General features: G+C 43.2%; 1 protein-coding gene across 1 annotated transcript in view; it reads left to right on the forward strand.

Annotated features, from left to right (window-relative positions):
- Nucleotides 1–23,413, forward strand: part of LOC120928974 (cyclic nucleotide-binding domain-containing protein 2-like) — a 387,861-nt gene that overhangs the window by 248,553 nt on the left and 115,895 nt on the right. Inside the window, exons 9-11 of the mRNA XM_040340130.1 lie at nt 3,930–4,075; nt 10,532–10,592; nt 14,419–14,479. Coding sequence (XP_040196064.1) covers nt 3,930–4,075; nt 10,532–10,592; nt 14,419–14,479 — 268 coding nt within the window. The remainder of the gene's footprint in view (nt 1–3,929; nt 4,076–10,531; nt 10,593–14,418; nt 14,480–23,413) is intronic.

A 23,413-nucleotide genomic window follows, 5' to 3' on the forward strand; every position in this document is an offset into this window, starting at 1 on the left:
CTTAGTAGAATTTGGAACTCTAGCAGAAGATTCCGCTAATGATCAACAAAAGAAAAAAACTGGGCTAAGCTGCTCATTCTGCTGCCTCAATGACCATCCCTAGGATTACAATATTTAAAATCACGATGATAATGAAACATTATTGGCCTATTTGTAGAAAAACAATAAAGTAATTGAATATGTATCCATGCCACTGACTGCAGTTTAAAACTAACACCAAAATAATTGCCTTCAAGCACAAGATGAACTTCACTGCTATTAGTTACTTCTCAGAATTAGCATGTGGAAAGTCACCAGTAAATAAATGTCACTCGAGCTTGTCTGCAGAGATCAGCGGCACGTGCTTCAGAATGTACAGAAATAAATCACACGGCGTGTAATGAAACCCTCCTTCGTTTACATTGAGTAATATACGAGCCCGGTAATTCACAGCATAATTTTAATATGATGTTCTGATTATACATTATAGTACCAATTTCAGTCCTGCCAAGTGATTAATGGTAAAATATATTCAGAACGAAGGAATCATTTCTGCAAATGTTGTAGAATATGAGAGATTGATTAGAACCATAATGTTATACAATTGACTTAGCTCATCATTTTATTTCCTTCTAGAAAAAAAGAGGATTTTTTTTGGAAAAAAAAACTTCAGTTCCAGGAACCCTTGTCCTTCATAAGAGCTGAGCCTGTTTTTTCTAAGTCTGTTAATTTTATAGTGGTATATAATCATTAAATAGATGGTCTAAGTCTTGCAGGGAAGGCCTTCATTTTTTTTCCAGTAGAAGCTAAAAGTGTACTCATACATACGCTAAATTATTTTATTACTTTTCTACAAAAAGGAATTTATTTATATAGCATCTACAAACCTTTCACTTCTTTACAAACTAGATGGCCTGTTCACACAGTAAGAAGCTTAGAATGCCATGTTCCAGCTATAATCTTACAAACACAACATTGGATCAGATTTTGGGTAACAGTTGATAAAATCAAAAATGTAATCTTCCTATATTTTTGCCTTCCCTGATCCTTCTTTCCTCTCTTCATAAATGTAGCGGCATCCCTGACCTCCAAAGGCCTAATGGTGACATCCAGAGTCAGGGATAGCTGACATCCTTCCTTGTAGTGTGGGCTATTAGGCACGGTGGGTGATGTATTGCAAGTTGGAAACATGGGCTCCAGTCACTTTTGGAATGCAAGAAAATAGATTTATTGTCTCCTTAAAGGGTTGTAAAGGTAAAAAAAAAAAAATTCCCTAAATAGCTTCCTTTACCTTAGGGCAGTCCTCCTTCACTTACCCCTTCTTTCGATTTTGCTTTTAAATGTCTTTATTTCTTCTGAGAAATCCTCACTTCCTGCTCTTCTGTCTGTAACTACACACAGTAATGCAAGGCTTTCTCCCTGGTGTGGAGAAAGCCTCTTGAGGGGGGAGGGGGCGAGCAGGAGTGTCAGGACGCCCACTAACACACAGCTCCTTTCTCTATCTGCAAAGTAGAGAGTGTCCTGACTTGCCTGCTCGCCCCCTCCCCCCTCAAGAGGCTTTCTCCACACCAGGGAGAAAGCCTCACATTACTGTGTGTAGTTACAGACACAAGAACAGGAAGTGAGGATTTTTTAGAAAAAATAAGGACATTTAAAAGCAAAAGCGAAGGATGAGGTAAGTGAAGGAGGACTGCACAAAGGTAAAGGAAGCTATTTAGGGAAAAAAATTATTACTTTACAACCCCTTTAAACAGAACTGGGGGAGAGAGAGTTAGGGCCAGGACAACCTTAGGCAGATGCAATAGTAATTGGCAGACTCTGAGACAAAATAATAGGCAGACAGCTATACAGGTAGAAGGCCTTTAAGTGCGATGCAGCAACTGTATTTGTAAAGCCGCTGTCTCCTATGGCAACTAAACTTTAAACCACCAATAAAGATCCATACACGTAACTCACAGTAACCCATTATAGATCTTCTCTCACAGTATCCTACTGTAGATCTTCACTCCCTGAGCTCTCGGTCTCTCACTAGACTTAAAGATCCCAGATGTCAATGGATCCCCTGAGCTCTTCCACAGCTAACCCGCTGTAAACTCCTCAAGCTTCACCTACGCTAACCCACTGGATCTCTGGCTTGGCACTCTGCTGTAGTTTTCCCACTTCTTCACCATCCTTGGCTGGTGAAAAGGCTGCTCTGGTACTTCTTCAGACTTCCATCTGCTGGCTTCTGATAACAGGAATCGTTGTCTCTTTCTGGTGTCTATTTCTCCTTTTACCTCTGGTCTTGATCATCACTTGCTCTTGGCAACAGGACTGGTTGTACCTTGTGGCAACTGCTTCTCCCTCACCGCTGGCAACGATCCAGTTCCCCTGTCCAGTGGAACCTCTGCAACTTAGTTGGGTTTCCAGCCTGAAGCCCCACCCCCTTGCCGCCACTCTCAAACCTGGATAGGCCTCAGACAGCCTAGCAGCCAGGTGATCCCGAGAAAGGCCTCAGGCTTCTGGCTTAGCAGCTCAGAGCCTTGTGAAATGCGACCACCCAGACAGCCGTCCAGGTGTCACAGAACCTCCGATCACCTAAAAACCTCCCAAATAAATAGGCTCTCCCAGCAGGCCAAGGGGCCAAAGAAACCCCTGCCAATTGGCTGAGACAACCCATTCACTCCTAGTCAAAATTCCCTACGCCCTGGTCATACTAATGCCACCTAATGATAGAAGAGAGGGGTGCATCAAATCCAGAGTTAGGGAAAAGCCAGTGAATCCCCTATCAATCAGTCAGGCTAATTACCACCTAGCAAGCTAAATTAGCTAAGTTAGCAACCCTGCCTACTACCAGGCTTCTACACAAACATGCTAATGAAATGTTAAAAAAAAACCTTTCCATTTAAATTACATACTTTACATTAGATTTAGTGATGTCATCGCTAGGTCTCTGTGCTTCTCTGTACAATATATTCACATTTTGGCTTATAGAAGGGGCCAGCAGGGTGTTGTACATAGTAGGGTTGCACCGATACCATTCTTTTAATCGAGTACGATACTTTTGGTCAAGTACCTGCCGATACCGAGTACCGATACTTTGCAGTGCAATTTGTTCCAATACAAAAAATATTGGCGCCAATTGCACTGCAAAGAAGTGTGTGTTGCAAACAGACCACAAGCCCATGCAGATAAATGACAGCGTGCCAGCAAGGCACCCCGATCCAAAGACTCCACAGCCAACTCCGCAAGCCCGGCAGAGTGAATGGACAGCTCTGGAGCCCCCGGGAATGGTTTTCAGATCAATGGATCTTGTAGTGGGCTGCATGTGGGCCGTAAGTTGTAGACCTCCATTATATAGTATAGAAAGAGATCATTATGACAGTGGGGGAAATTGCACCTTAAACAAGTCAGCAGCCTTAAAATTCTGAATTAAAATCTTCAAATAAGAAATCATTTGTGTTTCTGACAATACCCAGATAGCAAGGCTAATTTGCCACACATTTGTGGCCATGTTTTATTGTAAGTCTGTTAACTTGCTGCACATTTTCATTGGAAAGTTGTACACTTGCAGAGCACTTGAATCACAAGTTCTAGTTTACACTTTTCCAATTTGTAGCAAATTTGTGTGGCAAGTCTCTAGTAAGAGCAACGTTGCAGTGGTGAGTCTACAGCAAGAGCTCTGCAAGTCTGCAGCATGAAAATTCAGCCACAGTGACCCCTGTGGTGGGATGACTATTGCACAACATAAATGATCGAGAACGTGCAGAATTATTTTCAAAGAAAGTTGATGTGAAGTCTAGTCTAGCAATCGCTTAGCAAGTCATTTTCAAACTTGCAGCACAATTGCTTGCTATTTGAGAATAGAAATGCCTATTTAGTAAATGTAATTCCTTCTTTGTTTATCTCACCTACAGATTCTAATGTTTCAAATGTCATGAAATGTATTCACTAATCCTATATTTTTTCAGGACTTTTTAAACATATTCCTGAACAGCGATTCCCAGGAAGGTCCGGACCATATGCAACTGTTGCAGAGCATTGATTTGCTTAGTGGGTGGCCCATTGATAAACTTCCTTACAACAATCCCAGAATCTGTGTCCACACCTTCTACAGGTAACTGTCACATTTACACTCTTAGATACTCTAAACACAAAGGCCCAGATTCACGTAGAATCGCGGCGGCGTAACGTATCGTAGATACGTTACACCGCTACAAGTTTTCATCGCAAGTGCCTGATTCTCAAAGCACTTGCATGAAAACTTACGCTGGCGGCCTCCAGCGTAAGCCCGCGTAATTCAAAGGGGCGTGTGCCATTTAAATTAGGCGCGCTCCCGCGCCGGACCTACTGCGCATGCTCCGTTTTGAAATTCCTGCCGTGTTTTGCGCGAAGTGATGTCATTTTTTCGAACGGCGACGTGCGTAGCGTACTTTCGTATTCCCGGACGTCTTACGCAAGGACAAAAAAATTTCAAATTTCGACGTGGGAACGACGGCCATACTTTATACAGCACATACGTGTGCTGTGTAAAGTTAGGGCAGCAAAAACGACGACTAACTTTGCGACGGGAAACTAGACTAGCAGCGACGTAGCGAACGCGAAAAACCGTCATGGATCGCCGTAACGACTAATTTGCATACCCGACGCTGGTTTACGACGCAAACTCCCCCCAGCGGCGGCCGAAGTATTGCATCCTAAGATCCGACAGTGTAATTCAATTACACCTGTCAGATCTTAGGGCTAACTATGCGTAACTGATTCTATGAATCAGTCGCATAGTTAGGAAGACCCTAAAACAGAGATACGACGGCGTATCAGGAGATACGCCGTCGTATCTCTTTTGTGAATCTGGGCCAAAATTCCTTTAAGTGTTACTAAACCCAGAAATATGAAAAGAGTTAATCTGATTCCCCCCCCCCCAAGTGCCCACAGCTTATACATCTTCTTTTTACATTAAAACACTGCCACTATATACCCTTTTGGTTGATCTGTATACCACAGTCACGTGATAAACTGCAGAGTCTGCCTGAGTGCTGAGTGTTCAGGTAGGAAGAGATTTCCACTATAGCCTGTGTCCTCATTATGTTATGGGATGTGGATCTTCCATGAACCAAGATATGACATCCCACCCACTGTGTTATTTTTTTAGTTACTGGGCATGGAGGAGGAGGGAGGGACTGGTCTTTCATTTAGGATCTGTATACACGCCCACATGTGTGATGTCAAATCATGTGACCTGACTAGCTCAGCTCAAGACAGGAAATGTTCTCTTCAACAATAAAAAACAAACTGAGCACATGTAGCAGTACCACCCTCACTGTGTCTTATCTGGCCTTGACAAGAGAGGCCCTGCAGGAGGGGGAGGATCAGTCCATACAGGATCAAAGAGCCCTTTTACACAATGCAGAGGATTAACCCCTTAAGTTCCACAGTCAGTATAACAAGCATACTATTCTGCATATACAGACTGATTTTACTGTTGTGGGTTTAGTAACAATGTAAGTGGATACTTTATGGAATGGGACCCACAATGTAATGGTTCTCTTGTAAGAAGCCCATACCTGTCTTGCTTGCCTGTCACTCATGTGTGCCTGCAACAGAGTATTTAAATTATATTTAAATCCCAAACTTTTTTTCATTTTGGATAAAGTATGGAAGGACTAAAACCCCAGTATTTCCATTTGTGTCCCATTGGTAAGATTTTTCAACATTTCCTGTAGACACAACACAAAGTGATAGAAAATCTCTCCAAAGGCAGGGACAATTGCCTTTTAGACAGTTGTCGCCAGAATTGTGATACTAGTTGTATGCATAAAATCCGATCCTACCAGTAGAAGTTTGTGCAGTGTGGAGCTGACTGGCTATGGAGTGCTGTTAGACTGTGTGCATTCTAAACCCTACATACATTTCTTCAAAACAATAGATTTTTATGTTTTAAAAAAAAATTGTGGTCCTGTTTAAAGAATACAAAAAAAGAAAATGGCCAAACAGCCTAAAAATTGGGCATTGGTGGGAATTTAACTACCTCCCACATATTTGGATTTATCTCAAGACACCTCTTATCTTGGAGGGTGCTGATATATGTGAGCAACCTCACCAAAGCAAGGCTGCTTGATCAATGAGAGTTTTCACACACTGGTTATTAATAATAGATCTAGAAATGTACCAGTAACACAAAAATTATAGCTGTTCTAATAAATCACCACTCTAAACTAGAAGGCCTCTTGAGCCCCTATAGAGAAAGAGAGCCTTGACTGATGGGGGCATGGCAAGGTGCTGCTGGGCGTAGGTAGTGGGTGAGTGGTCACCCAAGATTGGTTAAAGTTATGGGGGATGAGCTGGGCCTGAGCTCAGTAAAAGTATTGCCCCAGGGAATTCTGGGCATTTTGAAGAACGTGGCTGGAGAAGCTTCTCACCCTCCTGCCCCCCTTTTTCTTGATGGTATGTCACATCTTGCTGCGGTTTCTTGACCTTGCCAGTATTAAAAGTTGCTGTAATGGGCTATGCCCTTGATTGGAAATTGGAAGTAGGCTGTCTGTTCAGCAATTATGGTAAGGACAGGCCCCTTTTGGAATTCAAATAGTTAATGTTAAAGCATGCTCACAGTACAACTGTGACTGGCACTGGTTTAAAGTGTTCACATGTTCTGTGTTGGAGTTTAAATAAAGCTGTTGCCTTGCCCTTTCCAACATAATGGTTGTAAGTGTGTTTTCTTATATGGGGTGAGGGCAAGGTTAGGGGGTTTATCCCATTATGTCTACAGTCGGTTTATGCCTAGGACCATTGCACCTCAGCAGTCATGGTTTGGCCTTTAGATACACTTTAAAGGGTAACTAAAGCAAACATATTCTTTTTTAGTTTTGGGTAGAATGGAGAGGGATTAGAATACCCATTATGTTTTTATTGTTGTCTGTGTCCCTGTTATTGAGATTTCCCCACTCTATTTGTCCTATTTTCCATTATTAAAAGTGAAAGTAAAAGAAAATCTCAAATTATGTGTTGTCCTCAGAAAACTAATACAGGGGAAATTTTCCAATGGGGACTCTAGTCACTTGGAGAGCCCCAAGAAATTCCATTAAAGCATTTGTTACCCCAACATTTTATATTCCTGATATGTGCCTGCTGTAGTACCATGTACTTGTATGAGAAAGTATCCTGTTCTCTTTATATTGATTCCTTTATGTGAAAGCCCTGGTGTTCCTGCTAGTCTCTCTGCTTGCCTATAAAAATACTGACCACACTAAGCAGGAGAACACAGAGCGATTAGTCCTCTAACTGTGCTGGGAACTCGGTGTGCTCTTCTCCAATGATCAGACTTGTCCTGACATGCCCCCTCTGCACAGCCATTTACTGGCAAGCTTAGAGTGCTGCTGCTTCTCTACCCCCCAGCTCTTATGCAGCAGAGAACAGAGGGAATGTGATCACTTATAAAAAAAAGGGAAAAAGGGTATTTATACATTTTTTTTTTTTTTTATGTCTATACAAAGATGTTTTGCCTTTCATTTGTTTTTGGTGGTAGTTTACAATCACTTTAAAATAGAAGGGACTGGACACTGAAGTGGAGAGAATGGGGCTGCTCACCCCGAAAAGTATGATGAAAAGGGTTTTCCCAGATGGGGTTGTTGCGCAGCTCGGATAGAAAAAAGTTTATACCATGTAGTAAAAAATATATGTTTTATTTAATTCACATGTAAAAAATGGGAACAAAGAGGGGTAGCACAGTGGATGGAACATGAGTTATAGCGGGTACACAAACAGCGTTTACATGAGTGTATAAAACGGTACACAAATGGTGTTTATATGATCAAAAATATGCATTGTAATAAAAACAATCTAACGAACGTTTCGACCAATTAGAGGTCTTCTTCATAGAATTTTGTGTAGCTGAAAGGGAACAAATAGTAGTTAGACATCTCATGGTTGTAATTTAGATATTGGGAAATACATTATTACGTTTACAGTTTATGTCTGCTAATACAGAAAAGCCTAAAAATAGGGAAGCAGTGAGCTACGATGCAATACAAACAGTTCATGTGTATTTAGTACAAAACAATGATGTTAAATGTATTTTTTAGTGGATGTTTAGTCCCCTTACCTTGATATGGTGTCTCAGGTAAGTGCTGCGGGCCGGACGGCTACATCAGATGGCCCACCCAGAAATGCCTCCCATCCCAGGCAGTGTGGCAGCTCGCCACGCCTTGTGGAGCTCCTCGTTCAACACCACAAGAGGTCACCCCCAAAATAGGTGGGGCGGGTGGTGGAAGGACCGTGCGGAAGCCCGGGAGGGATGGGGGAGATTTGGGGTAATGGGAAGGAAATCTTAAAAAAGAGCCTGTAAGCAAAATAATACGGTGGTATTATGAACTGTATCTTTGTACACATGTATGACAGGCAAATATGGATGAAATATGGACATTGGGCCTTTAGGATGGATGGGTAAAAGAACACAACACAGGTAGGACCGACATGGTAGGTAGGCTGTCGGTAACAGAGGAAGATGCCAAGGGGTGCTGGTGTAAAAATTTAGAATGGTGTGTCACAATCACTTTAAATTCCTGGGATTTCCTCTAACTTCCTGTTTTGGCTATGGGACAGGAAGTGAAGGTAAATCTCCCCAAATGAAAAAAAAAAAAAAACCTGACATGAGTTAAAAACCTCCCTTAGACCCCTTTCACACTGGGTCGCTTTACAGGTCGCTTTGCAGGCACTATAATGCTAAAAATAGCGTCTGCAAATCGACCTGAAACAGCCGTTGCTGTCTCTCCAGTGTGAAAGCCCCGCTAGCAGGACGGTAAAAAAAGTCCTGCTAGCAGCATCTTTGGAGCAGTGTGTATAGCGCTCGTCCACCACTCCTGCTCATTGAAATCAATGGGCGCTGCGGCTATACCACCGACAAAGCGCCTCTGCAGAGGCGCTTTGCAGTGGTTTTAACCCTTTTTCAGCCACTAGCGGGGGGAGTTAAAAGCGCACCGCTAGCAGGCGAAAAAGGCCATGAAATTTACAGTAAAGCGACGCTAAGAATAGCGGAGCTTTACCGCCGACGTCGCCCCAGTATGAAAGGGGCCTTACTCTATACAAAATAAAACATAAAAAGATTTGCCTATAGTTCTACTTAAAGGTTTAGTTGGATGCATGTAGTTACATGTTCGGCTAAGAGGCATAAAAGGTGTTGGATGTTAAAGCGGAGTTCTAACCGTTCTTTTTGTTTTCTATTAAAATAACCTCTGTTACAGTTGCAGCCTATACATTAAAAAGTGGCATGCTTTGTATAATATATCGTTTTCGGTCTGCTGAAACTGGTCCGCGGACCAGTTTCAGCAGACATGTTCGGTCGTGTGTAGGCCCGAGCGGACAGGATTCCAGCATACATTTGCCCACCGGGCCTTTTTCCAGCGGGCAAATATTTATGGACTTGTTTTAAAACAGCCCGCTGGAATCGTGTCCGCTCGGACATGTTCGGTCGTCTGTACAGACCTACCGTACATGTCTGAGCGTCCACCATCCCTCGCATGCGTCGAACGCCCCACGTATTGTTTACGCGCGGATTTCTGTATGATGGTGAGTACAGCCACCATACAGAAATCCCCGGGCAGACATGTACGGTGAAAACGGTCCGGCGGACCGGTTTCATCGTACATGTTTGGTCGTCTGTACACGGCCTTAAAGACGGCTGGGACTCTATTCCCGGATTAGGTGCAGCTGGCTACCCAGCATGCATCTCTCGATCTCACGCATGTGCATTGCGTACAAAGAATGGCTTTCGGAAAAACACAATGCTAGCAGCGGGGATGTCCATTGACTTCTGGGATTGATGACACTGCTATCCCAGGAGCCAGTGGGAAAAGAGAAATTATGTACCTCGCTGCAGCAAGGATGGACAGAAGTGCAGTGTTTTCCTTCAACAAAAGGTAGAAGATGGAAAAAATAAATAAATATCCAAAACTTAATAGGGATGCGATCGGCAATAATTACATCCATTGATGTAAATTATGGTTGAACTCCGCCTTAAAAAAATCAAAACATTTTCTGCCTCTGTCCAAAAAACAGTTTACTGTGCCATGGCAGCCAAATCCTGCCAGGATCAGAACAAGTCACAATAGAAGTAAGCGCTATTATCTCTCTGCTCTCGTTCTTTGAGATATTTGACTATGGCTGCTCAAAGATCCCACGTATGGAGCTACCAGGAGTGAATTTCAGTCCTGGCTCTAATGCACTTCTTACTGCTTCCATATTTCCACTGTCAGTGTATAAAGTGAAAATAAAGCTAAGTAATGACTCCAATAAACGTTGATAACTCGTTAGCAGCCAGAACTGCAAGCGATGAATTAAAGTCTATACACATTATGTTGTAGGGCATTATATTGGCAATAGACTTTCCTTATAGCAGTAGTTATGGCTTTATATTTTCCTGTTTCACGAGAAGAAAGCCAGCAGAGATAAAATGTTTGTGTCTGTAGAACTTTGAATAAACTTTAGCTTCTATTTTGTCTTTGCAGGACATAAACCCTGCTGAAATCTATCATAACAGATATAAACTTTGCTCGACTCTATTTTTATCTTTATTTAATAGGCCAGGAACTGTTATTACGAAAGACTCAAAGGCCTCTTCGAAAATCTATATAATCAAAAGCGTAAGTGAACTAAATATATTTATCACTAGCCGTGGTGCATCCGCAATACAACTCTATCGCTTGTTTTTGATTTATTGTTCAATATGTAATTATCGGTCGCGCGTTTACAAGAAACACGATGGAAAGTGAAGTGAAAATTGCTGATTTGCAGGAAATACGTTTCAGAGCTTTACAGAGCATTGTCTTAAATCAGTATTATCACATATGGAAGGCGGCCAAGGGCATGTCCCAGAAGTTTTGTGCTAGCTTTGAAAGCTGCTGTGCTTGGGGGATGGTGGATCGATGACCATTCTTGCTAGGATCCAACTCATTTGCAACTATAACAATTAGTGCTCATGGTAACAACTGTCTTGAATGATAAAATGCAGTTCATCTTTGAAAAAGTGGCCTTTGTCCCTAGCTCAGAAAAATCTGATAATGCACAGAAGATCAACTTTTTTGTTCTTACTAAAAAAGGCCAAATGTTTTGATAATTTGAGATTTGCTATTAAATGGTATATGGCTATTTTTGTCAGATTATGCTTGTTGCACTCACCACCAAAGGAGCTGCTAGATATTTACAGGCTTTCCTGCCTTCCTAATGGTTACCCATCCTGCAGCTGCACTCCAAAAATGATTTCCACATGGCAACAGACTTTAGTTCCTTCAAATTTTTAAAATCTGCAGGGGATCAAATTATTTTCCCCACTGTATCTTCTAGCTTCTAAGGCCTCTGCCTCAGGCCGGCATAGATCCCTTTAGACTCAGACCGGTGGCTATCTTCTCATTTCTATGGGCCTTTGCCTCAGGCCGGCATAGATCCCTTTAGACTCAGACCGGTGATCAATCTAATTTCTATGGGCCTCTGCCTCAGGCCAGCTTAGATTCCTTTTAGGCCTAGACTGGCAGCTATCTTCTAGTTTCCAAAGCCTCTATCTCAGGCCAGCTTAGATTCCTTTAGGCCTAGACTGGCAGCTATCTTCTAGTTTCCAAAGCCTCTGCCTCAGGCCAGCTTAGATTCCTTTAAGCCTAGACTGCCAGCATTGCCGATCCTGACCTCCCTGGGACCCTAAGCAAAATGACATGTCACATTAAAGAAAGTTGAGAAGCGGGGGAGGGGGTGTTCTGCTGTCGGAAATGACATCTTACATTAAATTGAGAAGCAGGGGGTGCTGACTTGTTACCTCTTCTCCCATGCAGCCAGCGAGTTGAGAAGCGGGGTGAGGGGGCGAAAATTACTTCTCACCAGGCGGGGCCTCTAGTAATTTGGGGGGCCCTTCGCAGCTTTGCGGAGCCCTAAGTGCCTTGCATAGTGAGCCTATAGGGCGGATTGGCCCTGACTGGCAGCTATCTTCTAGTTTCCAAAGCCTCTATCTCAGGCCAGCTTAGATTCCTTTAGGCCTAGACTGGTAGCTATCTTCTAGTTTCCAAAGCCTCTGCCTCAGGCCAGCTTAGATTCCTTTTAGGCCTAGACTGGCAACTATCTTCTAGTTTGCCAAGCCTCTGCCAAGGCCACCTTTAGACCCAGATGGGCAGAAATCTTCTAGTTTCTTTGGCATTGACCAGTTTTGGATTCCTTAGCCTAAACTTTTGTGAACTTTTGTGTGACCGTGTGTTTGCAAGCCAAGCTTGAGCAGAATTCCATCGGAAAATCCAATCTTGTGTACGGGGCTTAAGGGTTTGATATACATTTTAAAAAAAAAATCTTAAAAAATAAAAAAAATTGACATGCAGTTCCCTTTAAAATCCATACCAGATCCGATGGATTTGGATTTTTTTTTTTGCTATTCTGAATAAACAATGCTAAAAATACAAAATTAATTCTGAAAACAAATTGGCCTATATATTACTCAATATTAGACCTATTAATTTTCTGAATTTTGGAATTAGTTTAATATCTTCAACATTACTTTTGGATATTCATAAATCAGAATAGCTGGTTGTTAAAGTGGAAGTAAACCCTCCTATAGTTTTCAGCCAAGGAAGCTGCCATCTTGGCCGCTATTTAATCTACAACTGCCATGATGCTGCACATGTGATCAGTTATGGCACTAGCCATTGGATGGTTTGACATTCTGGTTGAAAGCACAACCAATGGGAGGGTTACAATCCTGGCACGTGCCAGAAATTTAACTTGTTTGAAAACGGATGGGTTTACTTCCGCTTTAAGGAGTGGGCGGGTGATGGCGTCCTTAACAACAATGACTTATCTGCTGTCACCAGGATTCCTTGCTGACAGCTGAATGTAAACAAGAAAAATGTAAAAAAAAAAAAAAAAAAAAACTGTCCAGGCACTTTTGAACTTGTATGGATTTTAAGGAGAACCTTGCATCAAAATGTAAAAACAAAATTGCCTCGGGTTACCTCTTGAAAGCATATGTTGATAGGGACAAGGGTCTCTTCCCCACAACCCTGACCCGGTGGGTGTGGGGGTCTGCAGTTGCAGTAACAACCAGCTATTCTTCACACAGAATTCAGATCGGTCAATTATTTTTCGATCGATTCAAATTCGAATTGTTCAGAACATTTTTAATTCATTAGAAAATGAATAAACAACTAAACTAAATTCATTACTATTGTAATTTGGAGATTTGGATATATCAAAAACTCTGAATAACCTAAAATTCATATCAAATGGTACATGTCTAATGAATAAATATATATATATATATATATATATATATATATATATATATATATATATATATATATATAAAAATATGTTTTGCCTTTCATTTCTGTTTTCATTTCTGTGTTAAACTGTTTTACAAGGTAAGTATTCACATATGCTTTAAGCTGGCTAGACACTAGTAGATTTTCAAATGAACATTCATATAAATTCATTCCCAATACATTTGACTACTTAATGAATGTTGATCAGAAGCCCTTAAAAATGTTGTTTGCTTTCAGTATTTGATTTTGGAGTGAATATAATTATTCAAACAAAAACCTCATACACTGTTATGCCGCGTACAGACGATCGGACATTCCAACAACAAAACCGTGGATACATTTCCGACGGATGTTGGCTCAAACTTGTCTTGCATACACACAGTCGCACAAATGTTGTCGGAAATTCTGAACGTCAAGAACGCGGTGACGTACAAGACGTACGACGGCACTAGTAAAGGGAAGTTCCAGTCATGTTAGTAGAAGTTTGGTGAGAGACGATTCGTGTTTTTTAGTCTCGTGCTTTTCAGTCCGTAACAGCGTGACGAATGTGCTATCTCCATTACAAACTCTAGTTTTACCAGACCGAGCGCTTCCGTCTCGTACTTGATTCAGAGCATGCATGGAATTTTGTGCGTCGGAATTGTCCACAAACGATCGGAATTTACGAGAAAGGATTTTGTTGTGGGAAAATTTGAGAATCAGCTGTCAAATTTCTGTTGTCGGAAATTCTGACAGAAAATGTCCGATGGGGCCTACACACGGTCGGAATTTCCGACCCAAAAGCTCCCATCGAACATTTGTTGTCGGAAATGTCGGAGTGTGTGCGTTCGCGGCATTAGAATTTTGTCCTTTCAAATAAAAATCTGCCATTCTCCTCCTTTGAATTTTCTCATAACTTTGGTCAAAAACAACCATCGATTTGACCCCACTAATCATTAGAAAATCGAACAAATGTTCTTCAAACAAAACATTTTGAACAAAATTTTACTGATATATGGCCAGCTTTCTTATAATAGGCCATTACAAATCATATAGGCCTGCAAATTGAAATGGAAAAGTTAATTGTTAGTGTTTTTTTTTACAAAAAGTCATGTGCCTTAATTTGCATATATTACATCCAATTGTTAATTGAAAGTTGATTTTTCCTTTAAAATTACATATATTTTCTTTTAAGGGATCAGTGCGCGTATTGAAAGCTGTGCCAATGCAAAAAACATCGCCTTTTCTAAGTGCCAGTAAGTATAAACAATTGGGCCAGCAGCACTCCTGATGGAAACACTAGAATGACATTATAATTCTATCACAGCGTGAATCATTATCATACAGAGACGGTTAGATTGAAACCTCATTGCATTTTAAATGATTTTCTTGCGGTTTATTAGCAGGATGCATCTTACTTTGAGTGCCGGGATGTGTTTTTCTCCTATATTCTAATTGATTTAAAAAGACACATTAAGAAAATCTATAAATATTAGAGGACAGAAAAGAAAGATATTGTATAGGTGAGCAGATTTTTGCCAGTTCGTTCTTCAAAATTGAAGAGCAACTCCACGTGTACAATTTTAATTAGAGTAAACCGGTCAGCAATTTTGGTAAGGCCCCAGGCAATCACTCAGTTGAAATACATATATGGGAACTGCTTTTATTGTCAAGAGAACCTGTTATTCTGTCCTCCCAGTTCTGAGATTTACACAGCCCTGCCACATAAAACAGTGAGCATGGTGACCTGACTTTTCTCTGCTGCAGTTAAGCAGCACAACTAGGTCTTCTCCCCACCCCTGTTATGTGGCTAGATGCTGATGGAGCAGCAGCAGACTGATGAGCTACTCCTCTGCTCTCTCCTCCATCTCAGCACATGCTCATGTAACATGAGGGTGCTACACTAACATTTATAAGTAATAACACCAGGGATAGTTTATCCAGGGAATATCCTATTGGGGGAATCAGGAAGAAGTATTTTTTTTCCTGCACTGGAGCAAATTGGATAATGTTTTTTCGTTTTTTTTGCCTTCCTCTGGATCAGTTGTGGGTATAGGTTTGTGTACAGAGATGGGCTAAACACCCCCTAGTTCAGTTCACACCAGAACTCCCAAACATAGCAAAACTTCGGACCCAAACTCAGAACCCCATTGAAGTCTAAGGGACTTGAATGTGAAAAATCAAAAGTCCCCATTTTGAAAGCTTATATTATTATTATTATTATTATTATTATTATTATTATACATTACAATTACACTACAGTTCAATATCAAAGGGACATGGAGCTTGCAATCTAGAGGCAAGTTATTGGCCAAAAGAATGTATGGGGGTCCGGGTACTGCCCTGAGGGACATCTTTTAAAAAAGATTGTTTTTACAGGAGTAGTGATTTTAATGATGCTTAAAGTGAAACAATAACAATGAAAAATCTCTTTAAATATAGTGCCTGGGGGGTCCCCTTAGTCTGCCTGTAAAGTGCCATGTATAGAACCTGATGCAGCAAAACTGACATTTCTAAAAATAAATACAAAAAATGACATTTAAATTGCCGGCAATACAATACCATTGCTGTCAATAGAAAAATATGAAACTAAATGGTGTGTGGTTCCCCCAATCTATCAGTCCATTTTTGCCTCATGATTACACAGTTAAAAAAATGGACTGTAATGCATTCTTCTGGTTGGCCAGATGTAAGCAGAATTGAGTCCACCTATATCCGCCGACATCCAGGTTGGTTCAGGCTTGCTAAACGGAACAAAAAAGTTTGCCACATGTTTGTTTTTACTGACCTGTCCAGACGTAGGCAGGTATAGGTAGAATTAAGTCCCCCCACATTCCATGGATTAAATGGGTCCATCTTTTGATATGACATCTGTCTCTGTTCTGACCTGACTCAGCAAGGAAGCAGTCTTGGAACTACCACTGAGACGGAACAGATGGTGCATGTGTGAAAGGGGTCTTAGAGTAGGCATTACAAGATGCCTGCTAATCCCATTGTCAGACAGAACCCCCCCCCCCCGGTGTGCTCTTCTGAACATGTTTCACTTTGTTAAGGCTGGATCTCCTTGATTTTGAGACTGAACCCAACCTCTGGAGTAAACATCATCCACCTATTCTCCCTCTGTCCAATGAATACATCCTTCTTGGTCAATGAGGTGATCTAATTGGACAGGGCTTTAGGCCAACGAATAATTTTTAGTCACATAGTGCAGGATGTCAAGTCCTCAACAACAAATGGAAACCAAGATCCTTCACAAAAACATGTCTTGGTCACAGGTTGGTATTAGGGCTGGTGTTAGTGAGCAGCACATACATTTGATGAGTGATGATGACAGAGCTAAGATTAGACTATAGAAGAAGCACAAGCACCAGCCTGATGCTGGAAGGTTAGGTTTATGACCCGTGGGTGCCATAATCACGGTTGCTTTGAGCATCACAGTTAGGATTACTAGGGGTTGAAGTGGTTTGCCCTCGGATTATGGCACCACACTTCCATGAATTTCTGATTTTGAGCTGATTGCTTACTATTATAGTGTCTGCAGCAGATTAACACACACAATAAATACTTGCTTCCATTGTGTTCCACTGTAAACTGCAACACATCAGATACTGTGTATTGTGGAGATTTTTATTGTTTTGCCTTTTTTTGCATCTCAACGCTGCTGATCTCATCCAACCCATTTCAGCCATTTCCTGTCTACATGCACTTGCTCCACCATCGGCTGCTCATCATTAGGCCTAGTACACACGAGAGGATTTATCCGCGGATACAGTCCACCGGACCGTTTCCGCGGATAAATCCTCGAGGATTTCCACGGATTTGTTTTCGATGGAGTGTACTCACCATCGGATCGAAATCCGCGCCGAAATCCCACCGCGATGACGTGTCGCGCCGTCGCCGCGATGATGACGTGGCGACGTGCGCGACGCTGTCATATAAGGAATTCCACGCATGCGTCGAATCATTACGACGCATGCGGGGGATCCATTCGGACGGATTGATCCGGTGAGTCTGTACAGACCAGCGGATCAATCCGTTGGGATGGATTCAAGCGGATAGATTTTAAAGCATGTCTTCAAATTTGTATCCGCTTGAAATCCATCCCAGGGGATAAAAATCCGCGGAAACAGATCCGCTGGATTGTACACACCAGGGGATCTATCCGCTGGAGCCGGTCCGCGGATCAATTCCAGCGGATGGATCCTCTCGTGTGTACGGGGCCTAAGACTGGTTTTCTGTTGGTGACAACAGTGGATCATGCCTGAGCAATGTTTGATAGCAAGGCTGCTTGTGGTTTCAGAAAATGTAAGATGCTGACAACTCAAGCACAACTAGGACACAGTTGTCACTCCATACCAGTAGGTGCATAATCAAAGTCTTGGCAGGATCATCAGGTTTTCTAATTATTTAAACTGCAGACTTAAAGCTTATTTCTGAAAATCCTTGCACTGTAAGGGCCAACTGCTCATTTAGTCTAGGGGAGAACAAAAGCACTTTTACCTACCTTGTCCTCTGCTCCCTGGCAGATGACACTCAGTGATGGACTTGTTCTTGGCATCCCCACATTCAATGCAGAGCTGTGGACCCTGGTTTGGTCTTGATAATGTCAGGACCTTAGACCGCTGGAGAATAGGTGAGAAGACACCGCAGAGATCAGTCTAGCAACTGGGAGGAGCCAGGGCTGAATTTACATCTCAGGACTCAGGAGCCTGTAGGCAGAGCATTTTGAAGCGCCCCCCCCAAAAGAAGACCGTAAGACTTCCTTTTTTTTCTGATAAATTACCATAAATTTAAAATTTCTGTAAAAAAACATCAGTTCTAGGGCAAACAAATGCAATAAACAAACCAAATTGTTGGTAAAATATAAAAGATGATGTTGCAACATGTCAAACCTTAAATTTGTGTGCGCTGGGGAACTGGCGACAGTACCCTATATTTTCTATAGCTGACTTTTTAAAAGCCCCCTATAGGTTATCAGTTTAGTGTAACCAAGGAGGTCTTGTGCTAGAATTATTGCTCTCACTCTGGTGTGTGCGGTGATATGTAACATGTGTATTGCATTCAAGCTTTTCGTGTGAAGGTGCCCCAAATATGTGCGTTTACATTCGTATATATGGGGGGGGGGTAGCCTCAATTTTTTTTCGGGGAAGACTTTATGTGCTTGGGTGTAACTTTTTTTAGTTAGGTTGTCATTATGTGATGATTTTTAGGTGACAGGTTCTCTGTCTTTTAGACCTTGCATGTCTCCTCTGGGCTCCACTGAATGTATTGCAATGCAGATCTCATTGCAATACATCCCTTCTCGGCTATGCTACCGGGGAAAGTGGCAGGGTGACCCATAAGTAACGTTATACACGCTTTCCCGGTCATAGCAAGGATCGCTAGGAGAGCGGACCTGTGTCCATTGTTCCCCCTTGCCTCCACCAGCCAGTACCTGCCATGTCGGTCCTGGGCCCGCAGATCGGCAAACAAAGTCCGGAAGGAGTCTGCCTGTCAGTTTTACACACAATTTTAGTGGCTGCAGCAGGGGCAGACTGACCATTGAGTCACTCGGGCACTGCCCGAGGGCCCAATGCCACTAGGGGGCCCCATCAGGGTTGCCAGGCTCAGTAAAACCAGGCACAGTATGTAAAAATCTATGTTTTTTTTACATCTGTCCCTGATATGTCCGAAACCGACATGCTTTTGATGTGAAAATCCAGAGATTTTAGCTGCCCCGCCTCTGCACTGCCTCCTGGCGTGGTGGCCATCTGTAAGCCCAGGGGCCCCATAATTTTCTATTGCCCGGGGGCCCCATGAGTTGTCAGTCCGCCCCTGGGCTGCAGCCACTGGATTGTGCGTGAAACCCCCCCCGCTGTCTGATCTGTATGACCTACAGACCTGGCAGCAAAAAATAAAATAAAAGACAGACAAACACATCTTTAGGAAGAGCTCCTGTAGGCACATGCCTACAGTGCCTATTGGGAAATTCGGCTCTGGGAGCATCGGGTAAGTAGATATTCTTTTATTTGTCCCCAGACCTAGGCAAGCATATACCCCCTGCAGTGGGGCAAGAGCCCCACTGCAAGGGATCCTTTTTTAAGTTTCTTAGAGCTGGACTTAAAAAATTTACTATTACTACAAGTCCCATCATGCCTCTCCCTGTGGGAGTCATGCTTGTAACTGTCAGCCTTGCAATGCCTCATTGGACTTGTAGTTTGGCAACAGCTGGAGGGCCGCCGGTTTGAGACCCCTGGTTTAGATCCACTTCAATTGATTCTTGAGCGCAGTGGAACGCAGTGTTCAAGTTTTCATTTGGATGGCAAAGGACAATGTTAACTTGTGATTTTTGTTGCCTTTCTCATCCATCACTTTGTGTTTTTATAAACCCAGCAGGTCTTTTTCCGCTGTATTTGAGCTGCTTTTACTCCTTCCTACAAATCAATAGGAATGCCGTGTGCACAGATGGTAAAAACACAGCAATTGCACAGTAAATGTATAATAAACTTATTTCAGAAACAAATCCATTGTTTCCTGAAAGCACCTAAAAGCCTTGCATTCTCTTCCCGGCATTTGCTTCTCAGTCTGATTCCGATGTAAACAATCCCTAAATAAGGCCAGTGGGCTGTCTGTATTACCCCATTAACAAACAACCAAAGCACCCGCGGTCAGACATCTCTGTCAAGTAAACAGCTGGGGTGCTCGGTCAGGTGGATCCCCTTACAGCAAAGGCTTCAAATAATCAAATAAAGAAAAGCAAGGCAAACTCAAAGGCAATGAGCAGAATTGTTTATTCTTTAGAGTCGGTCCACACAGGGGCAACACGACTTTGGCAGGCAAATTGGACACGACTTGAGTATGAATCATCAGGCAACTTACAAGGCAACTTCAAGTTGCCTCCAGGACAGTACAAGGCAACTTCAAGTCGCCTCCAGGACAGGAAGCTTTCCAGTGGCCAATCAAACAATCAGCTCTGTGGGAGGGAGGGAGGGGTTTGCCTGAGAAATGTACACGGCATTATCTTCCTGTATTGTTGCTTCAGTTAAGACAGTGAGACCCGGTTCACACTGGGGCAACACGACAGGCGGCTCAGCCGCCTGACATGTCGCGTCCCATTCAATGCAATGGAACCGTTCTAATAGGAGCGACGCAAGCCGCTCCGACTTAGAAAAAGGTTCCTGTAGTATTTCGGGGGTGGCTCGGGGCGACCTGCATTGACTTCTATACAGAAGTCGTTTTGCAAATCGCCTCTGAAGTCGTCCTCAGGACGACTTGCAGAGTCGCCCCCGAAGTCGTGCCGCTGCTGTGTGAACCGACTCTTATCAGACTTCTAAGGCGACTTTCATTGAAATCAATGGGTACAAGTTGCCTAGAAGTCGGATTGAAGTAGTACAGGAACCTTTTCTGAAGTCGGAGCGACTTCACTAGTGTGCATTAAGACGGCTCCATTCACTTCCATTGATTTTCTCAACCACACGACTTGGGACGACTTGGGGAGACTTCAAGTCGGATCCCAGGTCGCCCCAGTGTGAACCGGCTCTAAGGTGTGATGAAACAAATTTGCTATACAAACTCTAACTAGTATAGTTTGGATTTATTCTTCCTGTCCTCTAGACCAGTGTTTGTCTATGTACAAGGTATAGGGGGCCTCAGGCCCCGTACACACGACCGGATCATCCGATGGAAACGGTCCGCCGGACCGTTTCCATCGGATATGTCCGCTGGCGGATTTTGGTCTGATGGTTGTACACACCATCAGACCAAAATCCCCGCGGAAAACATCTGCGGTGACGTGTCGCGACGTGGCCGCGCCGTCGCCGTGACACTGACGCAGCGACGTGCGCGACCCTGGAAGGTAAATACTTCCACGCATGCGTCGAATCACTTCGACGCATGCGAGGGATGGGGATCGGTCGGACTTATCCGGTGAGTCTGTACAGACGACCGGATAAGTCAGACGGACAGGTTTCCAGCGGATAGATTTCTTGGCATGCTAAGAAATTTTTATCCGCTGGAAAAACGGTCGGCTGGACAAATGTCCGCCGAAAAATGTCCGCTAGGCCGTACACACGACCGGATTTGTCTGCTGGAACTGATCCGCGGATAAATCCCAGCGGACAGATCCGGTCGTGTGTACGGGGCCTCAAAGGTGGCCCCAGAAATCTCCAAGGGTTGCATATAATATATATTATATGTAATGCTACTGAAGACTGTCACAGACTGGAACTTATACTGGAATAAATGGTCATCGATGATTCTCCAGGAGTGGTTGGAGACTGAAGTTGTGCTGTAGAATGCAGACTAGGGAAAAAAATTTTTTTTCTATTTTATTTTTATCTCAAAATTGGTTTTATTTAGAACAAAAAGTACATTAGTTTGGGCCATAGAAATGACAACAAATATATCCTCAAGACACATTTAAATTTCCACTTCTGTACGTCAATGCAAGGTTTTTAGGTTGACATAGGCAACTGTACAATTTTCTATTTTAAATACTGACTCCACACACACCGACTTTAATACCCTAGTACTTATAAAACAGGAAGAAGTTCTGGACAGCCACACTCCAAAAATAGTTTTTGCCTTTTATTTAAAAAATGTAATCAAAAATACATGCCACACAGGGATGGACTGGCCATTGGGACTACAGGGAGTTTCCCGGTGGGCCGATGGCTCAGTGGGCCGGCTTCAGTGACAGCGGACCGCTGCCCCCTCCGCTCCTCTGTCTCTCCCTTCCTGCAACGCTCACCTCCTCTCCCTGCCCACAGCGCTCACCTGGGGGGAACAAAGAAACAGGGGGAGGACCAGAGGAGCATGGGGGAGGGGACAGACAGCTGACTCAACAGCTATGGCCTGGGAGTTTCTCACTTCTGCCTAATCTTGTCCCATAAGGGGGGCACCAAACTGATTCTTTGCCCCGGGTGAAATAATGTCTAGCTTCCCCACTGGTACTGCCTATAAGAGTACCAGTACCAGCCGTTCTACTCTAATAAAGTAGAACGGCTAGTGAAGGGGGAGAGGGGGCTTGGGTGGCCGGGGGGGTGCGGGAGTTGTCCAGCGCCATGGGAGAGACCTGTCAAAGTGGGCCAGTCTGGGTGAAGTCCAGGGCCAAATTTTTGTCCCAGTCCAGCCCTGATGCCACAGCAGAACGGACAGAAGAGCTAAGAGGTTTCTTTTGATGGTATTTGATCACAACTGGGGTTTTTATTTTTTGCTAAACAAACTAAAAAAGACCGACATTTTTGAAAAAAAAAATTTTTCTGAGTTTTTGTCATTAAATTTTGTTTTCTTCTTCACTGAATGGCACTGATGAGGAGGCACTGATGAGGAGGCACTGATATGTAGAATTGATGGACACTGATAGGCGGCACTGATATGCAGAACTGATGGTAACCGATAGGGGCACTGATAGGTGGCACTGATGGGCACTGACAGGCGGCACTGATGGATGGCATTGATTGGCACTGATAGGCGGCACTGAATTGCACTGACAGGTGGCATTAATGGACACTAATAGATGGCACTGATGGGCAGCACTGATGATGACGTACTGCCAGGTGTTACTGCTGGACACTGATTGGCACTGTGGTGGGCTCTGATTGGCACTGTGATGGGGACTGATCAGCACTTTATTGGCACTGACAGCCATTATTGATGGGGCACTGATTGGTACCTGATTAGCACTGATTGGAATCTGATGGGCACATCTGATGGAGGCTGTGCTGATAATCAATGTGCTGATTATCAGCACAGACCCCCCTCTGACTGGAAGAGCCACCGATCGGCTCTTCCTGTCAGCGCGAACCGAAAAATACCATTTACCAGCACTTCCTGGTTCACACGATGATCAGCTGTGATTGGTCACAGCTGATCACGTAGTAAGAAGTCTCTGTTAGAGGCTCCATATTACGATCGGATATCCAGTGTGTCAGACTGACACACAACACCTCCAATCGGCGCACGCCGACTTGTTATCCTGCTGGACGTCATATGATGCCCAGTCAGGATAACTGAATCATTGTCTGGCCGTCAATCTGCTATAGGTTGGGCGGAAGGTGGTTAAGGTACCCCAGGGTGTCTGGGGACCCTGATTGAAAAAGACCAACTGTCCTGCGCTGCCCCTTTCTTCCCCAATAGAATGGCTAGCATAATTTTCTCTGTCCACAGACTTTGTTCACGTCAGATGGACTTTGTACCTCATGCAAGTCTAT

The sequence above is a fragment of the Rana temporaria genome, chromosome 2, assembly GCF_905171775.1.
Source record: "Rana temporaria chromosome 2, aRanTem1.1, whole genome shotgun sequence".
Classification (NCBI taxonomy): domain Eukaryota; kingdom Metazoa; phylum Chordata; class Amphibia; order Anura; family Ranidae; genus Rana; species Rana temporaria.